Here is a 14,303-nt window from a genome sequence, read left to right as displayed (position 1 = left end):
GCAACATGTGTTTCTAATTGTACACAATTACAGCATCACAGTGTATTTACATACAATATAAAGAGAAATGGGTAACGGTTTATAATAAGGTCCTTAATAACCATTAATTAACAAGTAATAAGGCATTGTTCTCGCTTTAGATCCGCTAGTTGCAAAAAGCATAGTTAACTTATAGTTAACTTATAATAGATGAGCAATAAAGTATACTTTAATATCAATAAGCAAACAAAATAAGATTAATAAAGGCATGGCAAAGACATAATGGGTGGGTCATGGGTGTTTGTAATGCCATTATTAACACTTATATAAGCTTATAAATACACAATAATGTTAATAAGCATCTTGTAAGGACTTACAAGATGCTTATTACTTGTTAATTAATGGTTATTACAAGGACCTTAATATAAAGCGTTACCTAGAAATCTGACAAAAGAAAAGGCTCAAGCATCCCCCTCCTTGTGAACTTTGCCATGTTCTAATGCAGCTATTTTCAACCCTGGGTTGGGGTCGCGAGATGATTTCTGGGGGTCGCCAAATCATTTAGGAAGTCAGCTCTGTCTCCACTGTGTTAAAGTGTTCATGTGTTAATGGGTTTTAGTCTTTTTGGTCATTTAATGTATTTTTCTGGTTATTTTGTGTCTTTTTTTATGTCATTTTGTGTTTTTTTTGGTAATGTTGTTTCTTTTTTGGGTAATTTTGTTTCTTTTTTTGTTCATTTTGTCTTTTTTGGTTAATTTGTGTCTTTTTTTGGTCATTTTGTGTCTTTTTTTGATCATTTTTTGGTAATTTTGTGTCATTTTTTGTAATTTTTTGTCTTTTTTTAGTCATTTTGCGGTTTTTTTTGTTCATTTTGTTTCCTTTTTTTGGTCATTTTGTTTCTTTTCTGGGTGATCTGAACTGTGCGTGTGAGATTCTGTTCAGTGAGCGGGGGTCGCGGACAACATGCATGTTAAATTGGGGGTCACGACTCAAAAAGGTTGAGAACTACTGCTCTAATGAGCACTTTGTACTTTAAAGACGTAGCTTCTGTTACACCAGGCTAACGGCTATTACACAGCAACATAACACCAAAGAAAGACAATTTCCTTTCTGGACATCAAAACACTTCAATAATATGAAGCAGAGTCTCATCTTAATGCTTCTTCTATCAAGTAATAACAGTGGATATTGGGTCCAGAGGGGAAGAATTCTCAGCATCACGCACAGCCGTCCGCTCTGCAGAAGCTGGCCGGCTGCTGCGAGCGCTCGGCTCAGGCTCTTCAGATCAAAGTGGTGATAGTTCATCAGCACATACCGCAAAAATATTTGCTTGATAAAAGCAGGAAGATCGGAGCGTGATAAAACAAATTCATTTCTCCCAGCTTGAAGCATTGTAGTTGCTGAGAGAAATGGGAATATTTTGATATTGAAGAACAGGAAATCAAATTGAATGAGATATAATTGTCTCGAGGGGAAGAGATTTTTATGTCTCATAACTCGACACTTGTCTGACATGTCTATTTTCAAAGAAGTATACCTTGCATGATGAAATACTGTTTAATCTGTACTGTAATATATCACTCCCAAATCTGCACTGTATCGCTTTGGTTACGATGATGTCACTTCACATCAATTTGTAATTCTTCAAATGATTTAATTTGCAGGCTCTCTGCTGCACATAATGATGTTGTCAATGGAAAAGGATCCTTGTCTTGATTTATCATTACGGCTGTAATTTAGGCCGTGCAGTACTAATAACAACTGACAAATTGATGCCTGCATAAACACCCGCGTGTTGAGAGTTTTAAAAGCAAATGAGGACATGAGAACCCAGAAGCAGCATGTTTGTTGAAAGGCAGCTGACACTGAGATTCACATAAACTTTAGTTTCTTTTTTTTTTAGGAAAGCTCACATGAGAGTTATGGCTACAGTTACATATCATATCTAGACTTGTGCAGACATAATTTGAACAGTATGTGGTGTGGGTGCATGGACCAAATTTTGGTCCATTTAATATATTATAAAAATGTTTTACAGCAGGGCCAAGACCATGTCTGAGAAACTGCTTAAACTTTTAACAAGACTGATATTGCTCACAGAAAACAGACCCACGGGTCTACTTGTGCATGTTTGTGCTTCAAGTTTGATGCTAACATGAATATGCTAAAATGCTCACAATGGCAATGCAAACAAGCATGATGTTAAGTGGGTAGTCAGGGAATTATTAAGTTAATATTATTTATGCTCTGGGCAATGTTGGAACATATTGGCTGTTGGTCTGATGACAATTTAGCCTCTGGGGACAAGGACCAATATTACTGGTGTTCTAGTGGATTTTTTTTTTTTGCACTAGTGATTAGCTCCTTACAGACTGTCGTTTCAAGCCGTGATATGGGGGGGATTTGGCGAGACTGTTCCAGGTGAATCAACGTGACTGCCACAAGATGCAAGATGGAACAACTGCGGAACAACTGCGGAACAACTGCGTTACGGTAGCGGGGCTATTAGCCGCTAGCGGCTAATAGCCCCGCTACCGAAATGAAATTCGAGCGCGCAAGGCAGTGTGGGTATACCCAGGCTACTGCTGCCGTTGCTTACTGTGAACAAACCGTCAGTGCTTATTGTATTCATCCTGCCGCTGCACATACATTCTGTACTGTGCTGCTGTGTTGCACTGCAGCTGCTTTGTTACATGTCACCGCCAACTACCTTTTGTGATGCCGTATTACAATGTGGATGGTTGCCAATATTATGTCGTTGTAGGAACAGTATGAATGCCCTAAGGAGAAATGTCGGCAGAGCTCAATATTGCATTTTTTGCAGAAATGCTATTAGTTTACAGAACAGTTATCAACTTGAAAAGTGTGATTAGAGTTTTGAGTTGAGTCGACATTTACGACATTTACATTTGAGTGCAGACAAAACTAAATAAAAAGGTAAATAGTGATGAGATGGTAGCCGATAATGGACTGACTGACATGTTGCTCCCACAGCTGAAAATCCTTCAGGACTGAACAAAAACTGTGTCTGTGAAATTACTTGCACCTTCAAATATAACAGTACTTTTGGCTTCCACTGCCGTTACCATATGTAATGTGGTTCATTTCAAAGTCGGCGGTCTATTTTACTTTATAAGAGTAGAAACCCATCTGCCTCCTGGAGCCTACAGCAAGAAATGAAAGCATTTGTAGCGTGACTCCACAACCCAACAAACCAGCAAGCTTCACTATTTCATTATTTGTCAAGATAAGTGAAGCACACCTGTGTTATGAGAAGATTCAAACTGGACTAGACAGCGCAGGCAGCCTCTGAGCATTCCAGTCCAATATGGAGAGCCGGGCACCATAGTGAGCTCCGGTGATGGGAGCAGAGCTTCCATGTAGACATGTGAGAAACATCACAAGGCGGACTGCTTGGTTCTCAGGGAAGGGCCTTTTGCTTGTCAGCGGGGTCTGAATCGCGTGGGCGGCTGTAATCGAAACACACCGACCATATGTAGAGACTGTGCTACTCCTTCCATATGGGATTATTTACACGACTTCTTTGTTGTTCAAAGATGAAAGCAGAGGAGATCCATTTGAGTTGATTTTACGACACATTTTAGCAAATTTGCAGAGGGGCACTTTAAATGCCCTGTAAAGCCTGTTCCCCAGCATGCAGGACCACCCCATTAACTACCATCCCACATGAATATAAAGGAAATGTGACTTAGGACTGTAGACGCTGCTGCAGAGTGTGAAAGGCATGTCTGTTTTTAAATGGTGGTGAATCTTAACCCTCTATAGTACGCATTATGATGCCAGTTAGGAAAAAAAATTTCAGGGAGGCATTTTTAGGCTGTCCCTAGATGTTTTGATTTTGTCTCTGCATAATGTACTTTATTACCCGTCTCTTTTATTTTGTATTTTTTTTAATCTACTGCTGATTTTAATGAGTTTTCTCTTTCTTGTTTCTGGTTTCTGTAGCACTTTGAGATTTCTGTTTGAAAAGTGCTTTACAAATAAAATTTATTATTATTATTATTATTATTATTATAAATGTTATAAATGTTTTTTTGTCTTAAAATAGACTAAGTAAACAAAATTTTATTTTTAAAAAAATTGGGAAGTTTTTGGGGTTTGTTGCCTGTTGCCATGTGTGGAAATTATAAGCAAATAAGACATGTAAAGTTCACTATAATAGTAGACTATGGCCTACAGAATATAGTCATAGCTTGAACTTTACTTTACTGCAACCAACATCAAATATATATTTGTTACATTATCAAGATCAAAACAAAATTATGATGAATGCTATGCTTTTGAACATTATTAAATACATAAACACACACTACCAATATCTCATGCTGCCATGCTGATTCCATAATAGTTATTTTTTCCCTTGAGGCAACATAGAAATTTTCCATAATGGTATGTTGTTGCCTCAGGGCAACAGTTGCATTTTAACAAGTTTCTATTATTTAATTAGAAAATAAACTGCATTAACCTATCAGAAATTAAGGTTTACTCACCTATTGGTAGGAATATCTTTTTTGCAGATGGAAAAGAGCCACAAAATGAGGCTTTGAGTGATTTTTTGTGGCGAAAATGGCAAAGCCGTTTCCTTTGGAAAAGTCTGCAAAAATAGGGTTTCAATATGGCCTCCTGGAGGTCATGTGACACATCAAAGCATTGCTAGTGGTTCCCTATACTCTTCCCTCTTTTTTAAAGAATTGCATCACTCAAAAACATGCATTGTAGAAATATAAAAGGCCAGTGGGTATGTTGTCTGAGGGCAACACCGTACCATAGAGGGTTAAAAATCCATATGAAATCCATGAATTCATCTGTGACCGAGGTTTACTTAAAAAAAAAACAGCTGCACAGGAACCAAAACAAAAGCAGAACACCATAAATTTATTGTGGAAATAAAAAGCAACATTGGGAAAAAAAAAAGTCTATCCTGGCACATTGTTCATCTTTATATTACAAAAAGGAGAAAAAGGCTACAAATCTCGATAATTTATACAAATACGACAACTTTCAAAAATAAATCTTTAATTTAGTAAACGCTCTGTGAACAAGTGTCTGCAATAACCCATAACCGCTTGAGATCCCTGAGCAGAGACACAGAGTGAAACAGCTTTTTCTTTTTCTTTTACATCTTCACTCAAGCAATAGCAATTATCAGTGTTTGTTCAAAAACACTTTATATACACAGGAGAAGCTCTTTGACTACGGGATGTGTGAATGAATGTGAACTGAGTTATATTACTAAACATATCACAAGTGACCATCACAGTCAAAAACAGAACAGTGTGACTGCAACAAGTGACATATATATTCAACATTTGATCCTCTGTTTTACCAATAAAGAACCTCTCGACTGTATTTGGAGATTTTTCTCAGCAATGACCACAAACGTGTGCATCACATCTGCTAACTTCCTTCATTTTACATGTAAAACACAGTGCCAGCTGGTTCGGTTGCTAAGGTACCACGAAGCAATGTATAAACTTACAATAACTTACAATGTATAAACTAAGGACACAGAGAGTTCGGGAGGTTTGTGGCCAATAACGAACAAATGATCACAAATACTGTACAAAGTCTTACTTCCTGCAAGGTGCTGTTTCACTTACCGTATGCTGACAACAACAACAAACAAATAGATGTTAATTACACAGAATATATACAAAATGAGACCTTAAGACCGACAATATGAGAAATACTTCATGTAACGAAACCAAACTCGCTCAGTAGATGAGCTTCCACTTTCAGTCTGGCTACTTTTTTGCTGCAAGATTTTCTGTATACTATACACAATGTAGGTATATATTAGGATTCATTTACAAACACAATGAAATTAGTTTTATTCCAACAAAAACATAAAACTGAGACATGCTGTGTCTGTGCATTGTTCTGTGATGAAAAGGTGTGCATCGGCATCGCTTTTGTATTTGGTTAGAAGAACTCTTTCATCTGATTCAGCTCCGCACTTTTATCTGTAAAAGCTTCAGGCGTGTGTGGAAACATGTTCCCCAAAACGACTGTACCTGCCTCTTTGTTATTTCCATTCATTGCTTAGTTACCATGGTGACTTGACTTCCTCTCCAGTGCAGAACAAGAGGCAGTAGTGGTAAAAATGCCCCCTGTATGCTACTGTACACTGCTAGAGAAGACTCACACCTTTTATTATAAGGCATTAAAACGTGAAAGGAGTCCCATTTTCCTTTGCTTTTGAGTTTTTTCTTGCCAAAACATGCAGTTTTTGGCAAAATCCAGCCTTCGTGGAGCTTTTAGAGGCTATTGTTGTGCTGTAATGGCTACCAAATTAAATTCCCTTTTTCAAGTTTTCACCAAACATCAGGACATCTGCTACAAATGGCTTGCAGTGATGGTGCAAATTGTCATACCTTCATTATGGGATTATGTGTGTACTCTGATGACAATTTAAACTGTGATTTAAACTTAATTTGGTGATTTTGGATGATATCCAAATCTTCATATTGCCTTTTTTTCTTCATTATTAAGATGTAACAGCAGATCAAACCAAGACCTTTATTAAATTGTGATGGAAAATCATCTCAGTGCAGTGCTCTGAGATTCTTTTCTTTCTCTTATAGCTTATAGCTCACACTGCTCTGAGACAAGTTCCACCCCTTTGAAACTACAATTGCTGATTTAAAAAAAACCCTAATTCATCACAAATACTGCAGGATGTACCTATGGTCTTACTTCAAGTTTAAGTGCTTGAGTTATAAAAGAAACAAAAAAAGAGAAAAGAACAAAAACGTGGTTCCTGTGAGAGCACTAATCTTGAAGAACGTTCTAAAGAGTCCAAATACCACGTAGCGCCTGCCAAACGGTGAGCAATGCTTCTGAGGAAAGCTGCTGGCCTGAGGTGTATGCAGAGCTCAGGAGTTATTAGGAGGGCTGTGCGGCACAGTCCTGGCCTCTCTGAGTCTCTTCCATCTTTCCTGGATGAGAAGAGCGAATGAGCAGCGTGTAGGCCGCCCGTCCCCACGGGGTCTGGCGTGCAGATGGCAGGTCGGTGGGCGGGGTGAGCTCAGGGGCTCATGGTCCTCAGGCCCTGTTTCTCCATAATGTTCCACAGCTTACGCAAGTTGGACTGTGTTATGGTGTCGTCCGGTTTCAGTTGAAGTGCTCGGAGGTAATTGGCTTCAGCTTCTTGCAGCTTCCCGTTGAGGTGGAGGATCGCCCCCAGGTTCATCAAGGCGGCAGGATACTGAAACCCAAAAAGAATGTTAGTCATTTTAGGACCAGATCAGTTTCATAAGCACACCTCAGGGTAGCTAAACCCATAAGAACCCACACCCAGTTATCCATAGAGGAAAGTTATGGGGGATATATCACAGTTAGTAATTTTATGTTTATATTATGATTAGTAATTTTGTCTTTTTTTGTGTCTTTTTTAAGTAATTTAGTTTTTTCTGTCATTTTGTGTCTTTTTTTTTTTAGTAATTTTGTGTCTTTTTTAAGTAATTTAGTTTTTTTTCTGTCATTTTGTGTCTTTTTTAAGTAATTTAATTTTTTCTGTCATTTTGTGTCTTTTTTTTAGTAATTTTGTGTCTTTTGTCTTTTTTAGTAATTTTGTGTCTTTTTTAAGTAATTTTGTGTCTTTTTTAAGTAATTTAGTTTTTTTCTGTCATTTTGTGTCTTTTTTAAGTAATTTAGTTTTTTTCTGTCATTTTGTGTCTTTTTTAAGTAATTTAGTTTTTTTCTGTCATTTTGTGTCTTTTTTAAGTAATTTAGTTTTTTCTGTCATTTTGTGTCTTTTTTTAGTCATTTTGTGTCTTTTTTAAGTAATTTAGTTTTTTCTGTCATTTTGTGTCTTTTTTTAGTAATTTTGTGTCTTTTTTAAGTAATTTCGTTTTTTTTCTGTCATTTTGTGTCTTTCTTAAGTAATTTAGTTTTTTCTGTCATTTTGTGTCTTTTTTAAGTAATTTAGTTTTTTTCTGTAATTTTGTGTCTTTTTTAGTAATTTTGTGTCTTTTTTAAGAAATTTAGTTTTTTCTGTAATTTTGTGTCTTTTTTGTAATTTTGTGTCTTTTTTAAGTAATTTAGTTTTTTTCTGTCATTTTGTATTTTTTTTAAGTGATTTAGTTTTTTTCTGTCATTTTGTGTCTTTTTTAAGTAATTTAGTTTTTTCTGTCATTTTGTGTCTTTTTTTTAGTAATTTTGTGTCTTTTTTAAGTAATTTAGTTTTTTATGTCATTTTGTGTCTTTTTTTAAGTAATTTAGTTTTTTTTCTGTCATTTTGTGTCTTTTTTAAGTAATTTAGTTTTTTTCTGTCATTTTGTGTCTTTTTTAAGTAATTAATTTTTTTCTGTCATTTTGTGTCTTTTTTTGTCATTTTGTGTCTTTTTTAAGTAATTAATTTTTTTCTGTCATTTTGTGTCTTTTTTGTAATTTTGTGTCTTTTTTAAGTAATTTAGTTTTTTTCTGTCATTTTGTGTCTTTTTTTTTTAGTAATTTTGTGTCTTTTTTTAAGTAATTTAGTTTTTTCTGTCATTTTGTGTCTTTTTTAAGTAATTTAGTTTTTTTCTGTCATTTTGTGTCTTTTTTAAGTAATTTATTTTTTTCTGTCATTTTGTGTCTTTTTTTAGTAATTTTGTGTCTTTTTTAAGTAATTTAGTCTTTTCTGTCATTTTGTGTCTTTTTTGTAATTTTGTGTCTTTTTTAAGTAATTTATTTTTTTCTGTCATTTTGTGTCTTTTTTTTAAAGTAATTTTGTGTCTTTTTTAAGTAATTTAGTTTTTTCTGTCATTTTGTGTCTTTTTTAAGTAATTTAGTTTTTTCTGTCATTTTGTGTCTTTTTTTAGTCATTGTGTGTCTTTTTTAAGTAATTTAGTTTTTTTCTGTCATTTTGTGTATTTTTTAAGTAATTTAGTTTTTTTCTGTCATTTTGTGTCTTTTTTTAGTAATTTTGTGTCTTTTTTAAGTAATTTAGTTTTTTTCTGTCATTTTGTGTCCTTTTTTTGTAATTTTGTGTAATTTTAGTCCTTTTGATACTGCCTCCAGCGGCCCCCAGGTAATTTGAGTTTGAGACCCTGTTCTAGAATATTTAAAGTGTTTGTTACCGTGGGTTCTTATGGGTTAAAGCTTTGTTCCAGAGATACTCAGAGAGGCCCTTTCTGTTCACAAACAGCAGTGCAGGACTCATACCCTGTTATTGAGACGTAGGTTCAGCTACTATAAACAGTGAGTCATCTGCTAAGACATAACAAGAGCGAGCTGACTGTTATGTACTCACCACTAATGGTCTGTTTAGAGAATTCATTTAATGAGAAATTCAAATTTTACAACATCAGAGCCAATGAGTGGATAAGATGATTAATGCAAATGAAGTCTAACTATTCACACTTTGGGGGTATACATAATTTAACAGGGAATTGGATTTGGCCAGAGATTTTTTTTATATCACGGAGCCACATCCAATTAATTGTTGTGTGGGCACTGGACTCCACACAGACAAACTCTAAACAGATGTTACTTCAGAAAGTTGGAGATTTAAACACTCTGGGTCTTAATACAAAACTAAGAAAATGCCATAGTAGATGACTATATGAAGTTATTTTGACCTTTTAAATAAAACGGGAACTGTAGTTACGATAAACAGATATGAAAAGTTGAAAAGGTGGAAAAACAAACATACAAAAAAAAAACACAGCATCAAAATTCTGCTTCAAATATTCCCAGTTTTCCTGAAGCTTTCTAGCATCTCATGAGGCAGACTCTGACACATTATTGCTTCCTGTTTGTCTGATCACACAGACTGCAGTGCAGTGTTTAGGGTTTGGTAACCATGCTGCTTTGCGTGTCTTTGTGTCTTGTCTGTGGCCACAGATGTCAGAGGGAGCAACCAACCACCACTTTGAAGTGGCTCTAGATTAATATACTGTAAATTCCTGCTGGTGCCAAGGGCCAGTGCGACAGGCGGGTGAGTCATGAGGACATAAGTACAGGAAAAGTGTCCAGGGTGCAATCACGGTAAGACTGTGAAGTATCCAGGCCAAGGGAGGGGCCACATCTGATCCCCATTTAAGTTAGAAGTGTGGAAAAGATGTCTAATCCTGTAGAGAAGCTACTGTTTTACTGCTTGAGACTATTGTAATTTTTGTAATTGCCATTTCTAGGAAACAAGGAATGTTCAAATAAAACAGTCTAAGTAAAATGACCAATCATGTGCTGCATTGTTTGTGGCTTTTTCTTATAATTATGGTCCCATACATCATTGTCACAAGGAATGGCACATGATTATGACATCTTGACGTTTACTAATGTGCAGTACCACAAGACTAATCCTTAATTTCTTTCTCATGGCCTATTAACTAATCAAGAGTAATTCCCAGAGCAACACTCTGGCATGAGAGAATAGTAATTTCCATAAATGTTATGAGAAACCTGTGGAATGTTTTGAGAAATGCTTGGAAATGTGAACCAGTCACAACAACCGTAGTGTGGCAGAAAAACAGCAAGAGCTTAGTAACAAAACTGTAGTCGTAACCAGTCCGTATAGACTGCTAGTGGCTCTGTCAGGTGGTTCTTTAAGTTTCATGGTAACATCACAATGTTAACATGCTAAAAACTGTACAGTCTATGTGCAACAAGATCCAAGTTACAAAAATCAGAGCGTTTTATCAGATTAATGTCAACGATGGAGGAAACAAAAGACAGAGCTCAGACAAGCATATTGGAGTACATTGCTCTGTGTGACATTTGCAAACTTTCAAGTCAAGGCAATATATAACACCAAATCACAACCCATGTTCTTCAGGCATTCAGGGCTGTGAGATTTGTCCCGTTTGTCCTACTGGAGCTGCCGTACCTTGCTGTCGAATCAGCAAAGTCGCTCAACCAATCATATTCGGTACAATGGTGATTGGCATGCCCGCCTAGGCCCCGCCCCCTTACTGACAAAAACCGGCCACTAAAAAAAACACACCTTAAGTGAACTTGCGCGCATGCAAATCGTGTTTTCCTCCTCGCAGGCTGCAATATTTCTCTAGGGCAGCTACTCTCAACCTCGGGGTTGGGACCCCAATTGGGGTCGCGAGATGATTTCTGGGGGTCGCCAAATCATTTTTCATTTTCATTTTTCAACCAAGTCATTTTGTGTCTTTTTTTGGTCATTTTGTGTCTTTTTTTAGTCATTTTGTGTCTTTTTTTGGTCATTTTGTGTCTTTTTTGGTCATTTTGTGTCTTTTTTTGGTCATTTTGTGTCTTCTTTAAGTCATTTTGTGTCTTTTTTTGGTCATTTTTGTGTCTTTTTTTTGTTATTTAGTGTCTTTTTTTGGTCATTTTGTGTCTTCTTTAAGTCATTTTGTGTCTTTTTTAAGCCATTTTGTGTCTTTTTTTGGTCATTTTGTGTCTTTTTTTGGTCACTTTGTTTCTTTTTTGGGTGATCTGAACTGTGCGAATGAGATTGTGTTCAGTGAGCGGGGGTCGCGGACAACATGCATGTTAAATTGGGGGTCCCGACTCAAAAAGGTTGAGAACTACTGCTCTAGGGAGCAGAGATGCAGGATACAAAATAGCTCGCGAGTGATTTGAAAGCGTTTGAAAAAAAAAAAAATGTGCGCGCGGATGTTTGATTTGCGTGCGCGCGGGTCTCATTACGAATGCGCGATTTATGTCAGTGTTCTAATCCCATGCTATTTAGTCATAAATCACAGTTGGACATATTAAGGACATATTAATTTTTTTGCACTGGAGAATAAGTGAAGAGATCACCAAAGTTATTACAACTGATCCTGAGAGGAACATGAATGTGTGAACCATATTTCATGATAATCCATGCAATAGTTGTCAAGACATGTCACTGTGAGCCAGAAATATATCAACCTCAAAGTGGCGCTACAGAACAAGTCAAGGAGTGACTGAAGTCATTAGGATCCATCCTCTGGGAACCATGAATGTCTGAATCAAATATTGTGCCAGTCCATTCAATCAATGTTGCTCTATTTCACAGAATAAGTGACATATTTGACCTATTGCTACAAGTCACAGGATTGCCAAGGCTAATCAACTTCATCCTCTGGACGACCATGAACATTTGTGCAGAATTTCATGGTAACCCCATTAAATAGTTGACAACATATTTCTTGGACAAAATAAAATGTAAATCTTGTGATGGTGTTAAATGAAAAGCCAGGGAATTACTAAAGTTGGCAGCATACATCCTCTGGGGACCATAAATATCTGTACAAATATTATGGCAATCCTTCCAATGCTTGTAAAAGCATGTAAAAAGCTTTCTTGGGGTACCTGCATCAACTATCAATAAATATTCAGACTAAATTTAATTCATGCTTTTCTATATGATTAAACATATATGATAAACTACCAACAGAAGGAAACCAAACCCATAGGACCAAAAGGAAATGCATTCCTGAGGACAAACAACCACAGATGACCATTTGAACCTAAACAATTCCCACACAGTACATCCATTATAGTGAGTTTAAAGTTTATTTTCTGCATATCCATCATTTGGTTATCCATGCACTTAGAATACCTTTTCATAGAGGTTACAAAACAAAGACAGTCTCAGATCGTATGGCCATTTATCTTGCTTTGTCCACACTCTAGGTTGTGTGAACTGCCCTGCGCTGCTTGACTGTTCCACCCTTGTCTCACAAAACTCTCAAAACATCTCTGTGTTTTTCCAGCGTCAAGCTTGGATGAGTGATGCTCCATGCATGAGAATTTCAATGGGAACAATATGTCCAATAGTGCTTCTTTTCTCATAGGGAGAATTAAATTGATGAATAAATCAAAGAGACTCTGGAATAATCTTGTTGTCCCATAGAGAGGAGAGGAGCCGCTTTTCACCTCAACACACATAAAACATGCTATATATATCCATATGATGCTATATGATGCCTTGGCTAAAGAAAAGGCTGGCATGACCAACACGTCTACTGTTGCTTCCTGACAGCGTGCAGCGTTAAAGATACTAGATATCAATACACATTTGCTGCATAGCAATTACATTAATCCTTGGAAAAACAAAGATTTCTCTCTTGTGTTTCAATTATTGTTCACAGGAGCAGCCAGAGTTCTTGACTTTAATGGTCGGAGTAATTCTAAGGCTGTTTGCGCAATAAATTACCTCCAGTTTGACCCACCATTTGAAGGTCAAACCACAAAATAACGCTGGGGGATCAATTTGCAAGTCGGGGGATCTTAACTACTCAGAATAATGCTAGCCAAAATATATAACTGTTTATACATCTGGACATAGTTGAAAGTGACAGTGAAGGGGCCACACACAAAAACTGTATCCACAACATGTAGGCGACAAGTAGGTGTATATTGGCAAATTGGTGTTAATGCCATTTTGTGAAGTTGGTGAGGATCAAGTGTAAAGTTAAATGCAATTATCCCTTAACCTCAGTCACAGTTTGGTTTCATATTTTTGCTAATTATGCTCATCATCATCATATACATAATAAAGTTAGTATACTAAAAATGAAATCCACATAAGAAATCACTTTAATCACCTAGAATTTTCTTGATTTATTATTTGGATTAAAAATATAATTTCAAATGTCAACCATGAACCTTATAACCTTAAAATATATTTACTGCAAGGCCCTGCAGCTTTTCTTTGTGGACTTTCCATGTTCTCTCTGGATACTCCAGCTTCCTTCCACAGTCCAAAAACCAACATGGTCTCACAGGAATCCGTGAAATAGCCACGGATTTGCTTAACTCAAAATCTGTGGAATAGCCACGGAATCACTCAAATTTCCGTGAAACTGACATGGATTTCGCTACAATGCAAGTTAATGACAGTCATATCCCGTGGCTATTCCAACATACAAAGTGATTATGTACATTCACTGAGTGAATATTTAGAAAATAAAACATCAACACCAACATCATTCTTGCTAGAAATGTGATCAAAATCCATTTTTATGCAGAAACTAAGTCAAAATATTGATTTTTTTTTTTTTTTCACTAAAAATGAGATAACTGTCCGCCAAGTTTTTTATTCTAACCTCTGGGACCTTGAAAGTCACATGACTTGGACACAAACCAATAGGGAAAAATATTAATTTGCATTGTAGCAAAATCCGTGTCAGTTTCCGTGGCTATTTCACGGATTCCTGTGAGACCAGGTTCCCAAAAACATGTAGCTTATGTTTGGTGACTCTAAATTGCCCATAGGTATGTATGAGCGGGTGAATGGTTGTCTGTCTCTATGTGTCAGCCCTGTGATAGTCTGGTGACCTGTACAGGGTGAACCCCGCCTCTCGACCAATGTCAGCTGGGATCGGTTGCAGCCCGATTTCGGATAAGAGGTTTAGGATAAT

General features: G+C 36.5%; 1 protein-coding gene across 1 annotated transcript in view; it reads right to left on the bottom strand.

Moving 5' to 3' along the window:
- Positions 1 to 4,854: 4,854 nt before the first annotated feature.
- tmtc2b (transmembrane O-mannosyltransferase targeting cadherins 2b) overlaps positions 4,855 to 14,303 on the bottom strand; it is a 161,219-nt gene continuing 151,770 nt past the window's right edge. The window contains exon 12 of the mRNA XM_059335609.1: positions 4,855 to 7,207. Coding sequence (XP_059191592.1) covers positions 7,028 to 7,207 — 180 coding nt within the window. The 3' untranslated portion in view covers positions 4,855 to 7,027. The remainder of the gene's footprint in view (positions 7,208 to 14,303) is intronic.

Source organism: Centropristis striata, chromosome 6, assembly GCF_030273125.1.
Source record: "Centropristis striata isolate RG_2023a ecotype Rhode Island chromosome 6, C.striata_1.0, whole genome shotgun sequence".
NCBI classification, from domain to species: domain Eukaryota; kingdom Metazoa; phylum Chordata; class Actinopteri; order Perciformes; family Serranidae; genus Centropristis; species Centropristis striata.
Note: the sequence above shows the minus strand (reverse complement) of the source record. Positions and strands in the feature narration are given on the sequence as shown.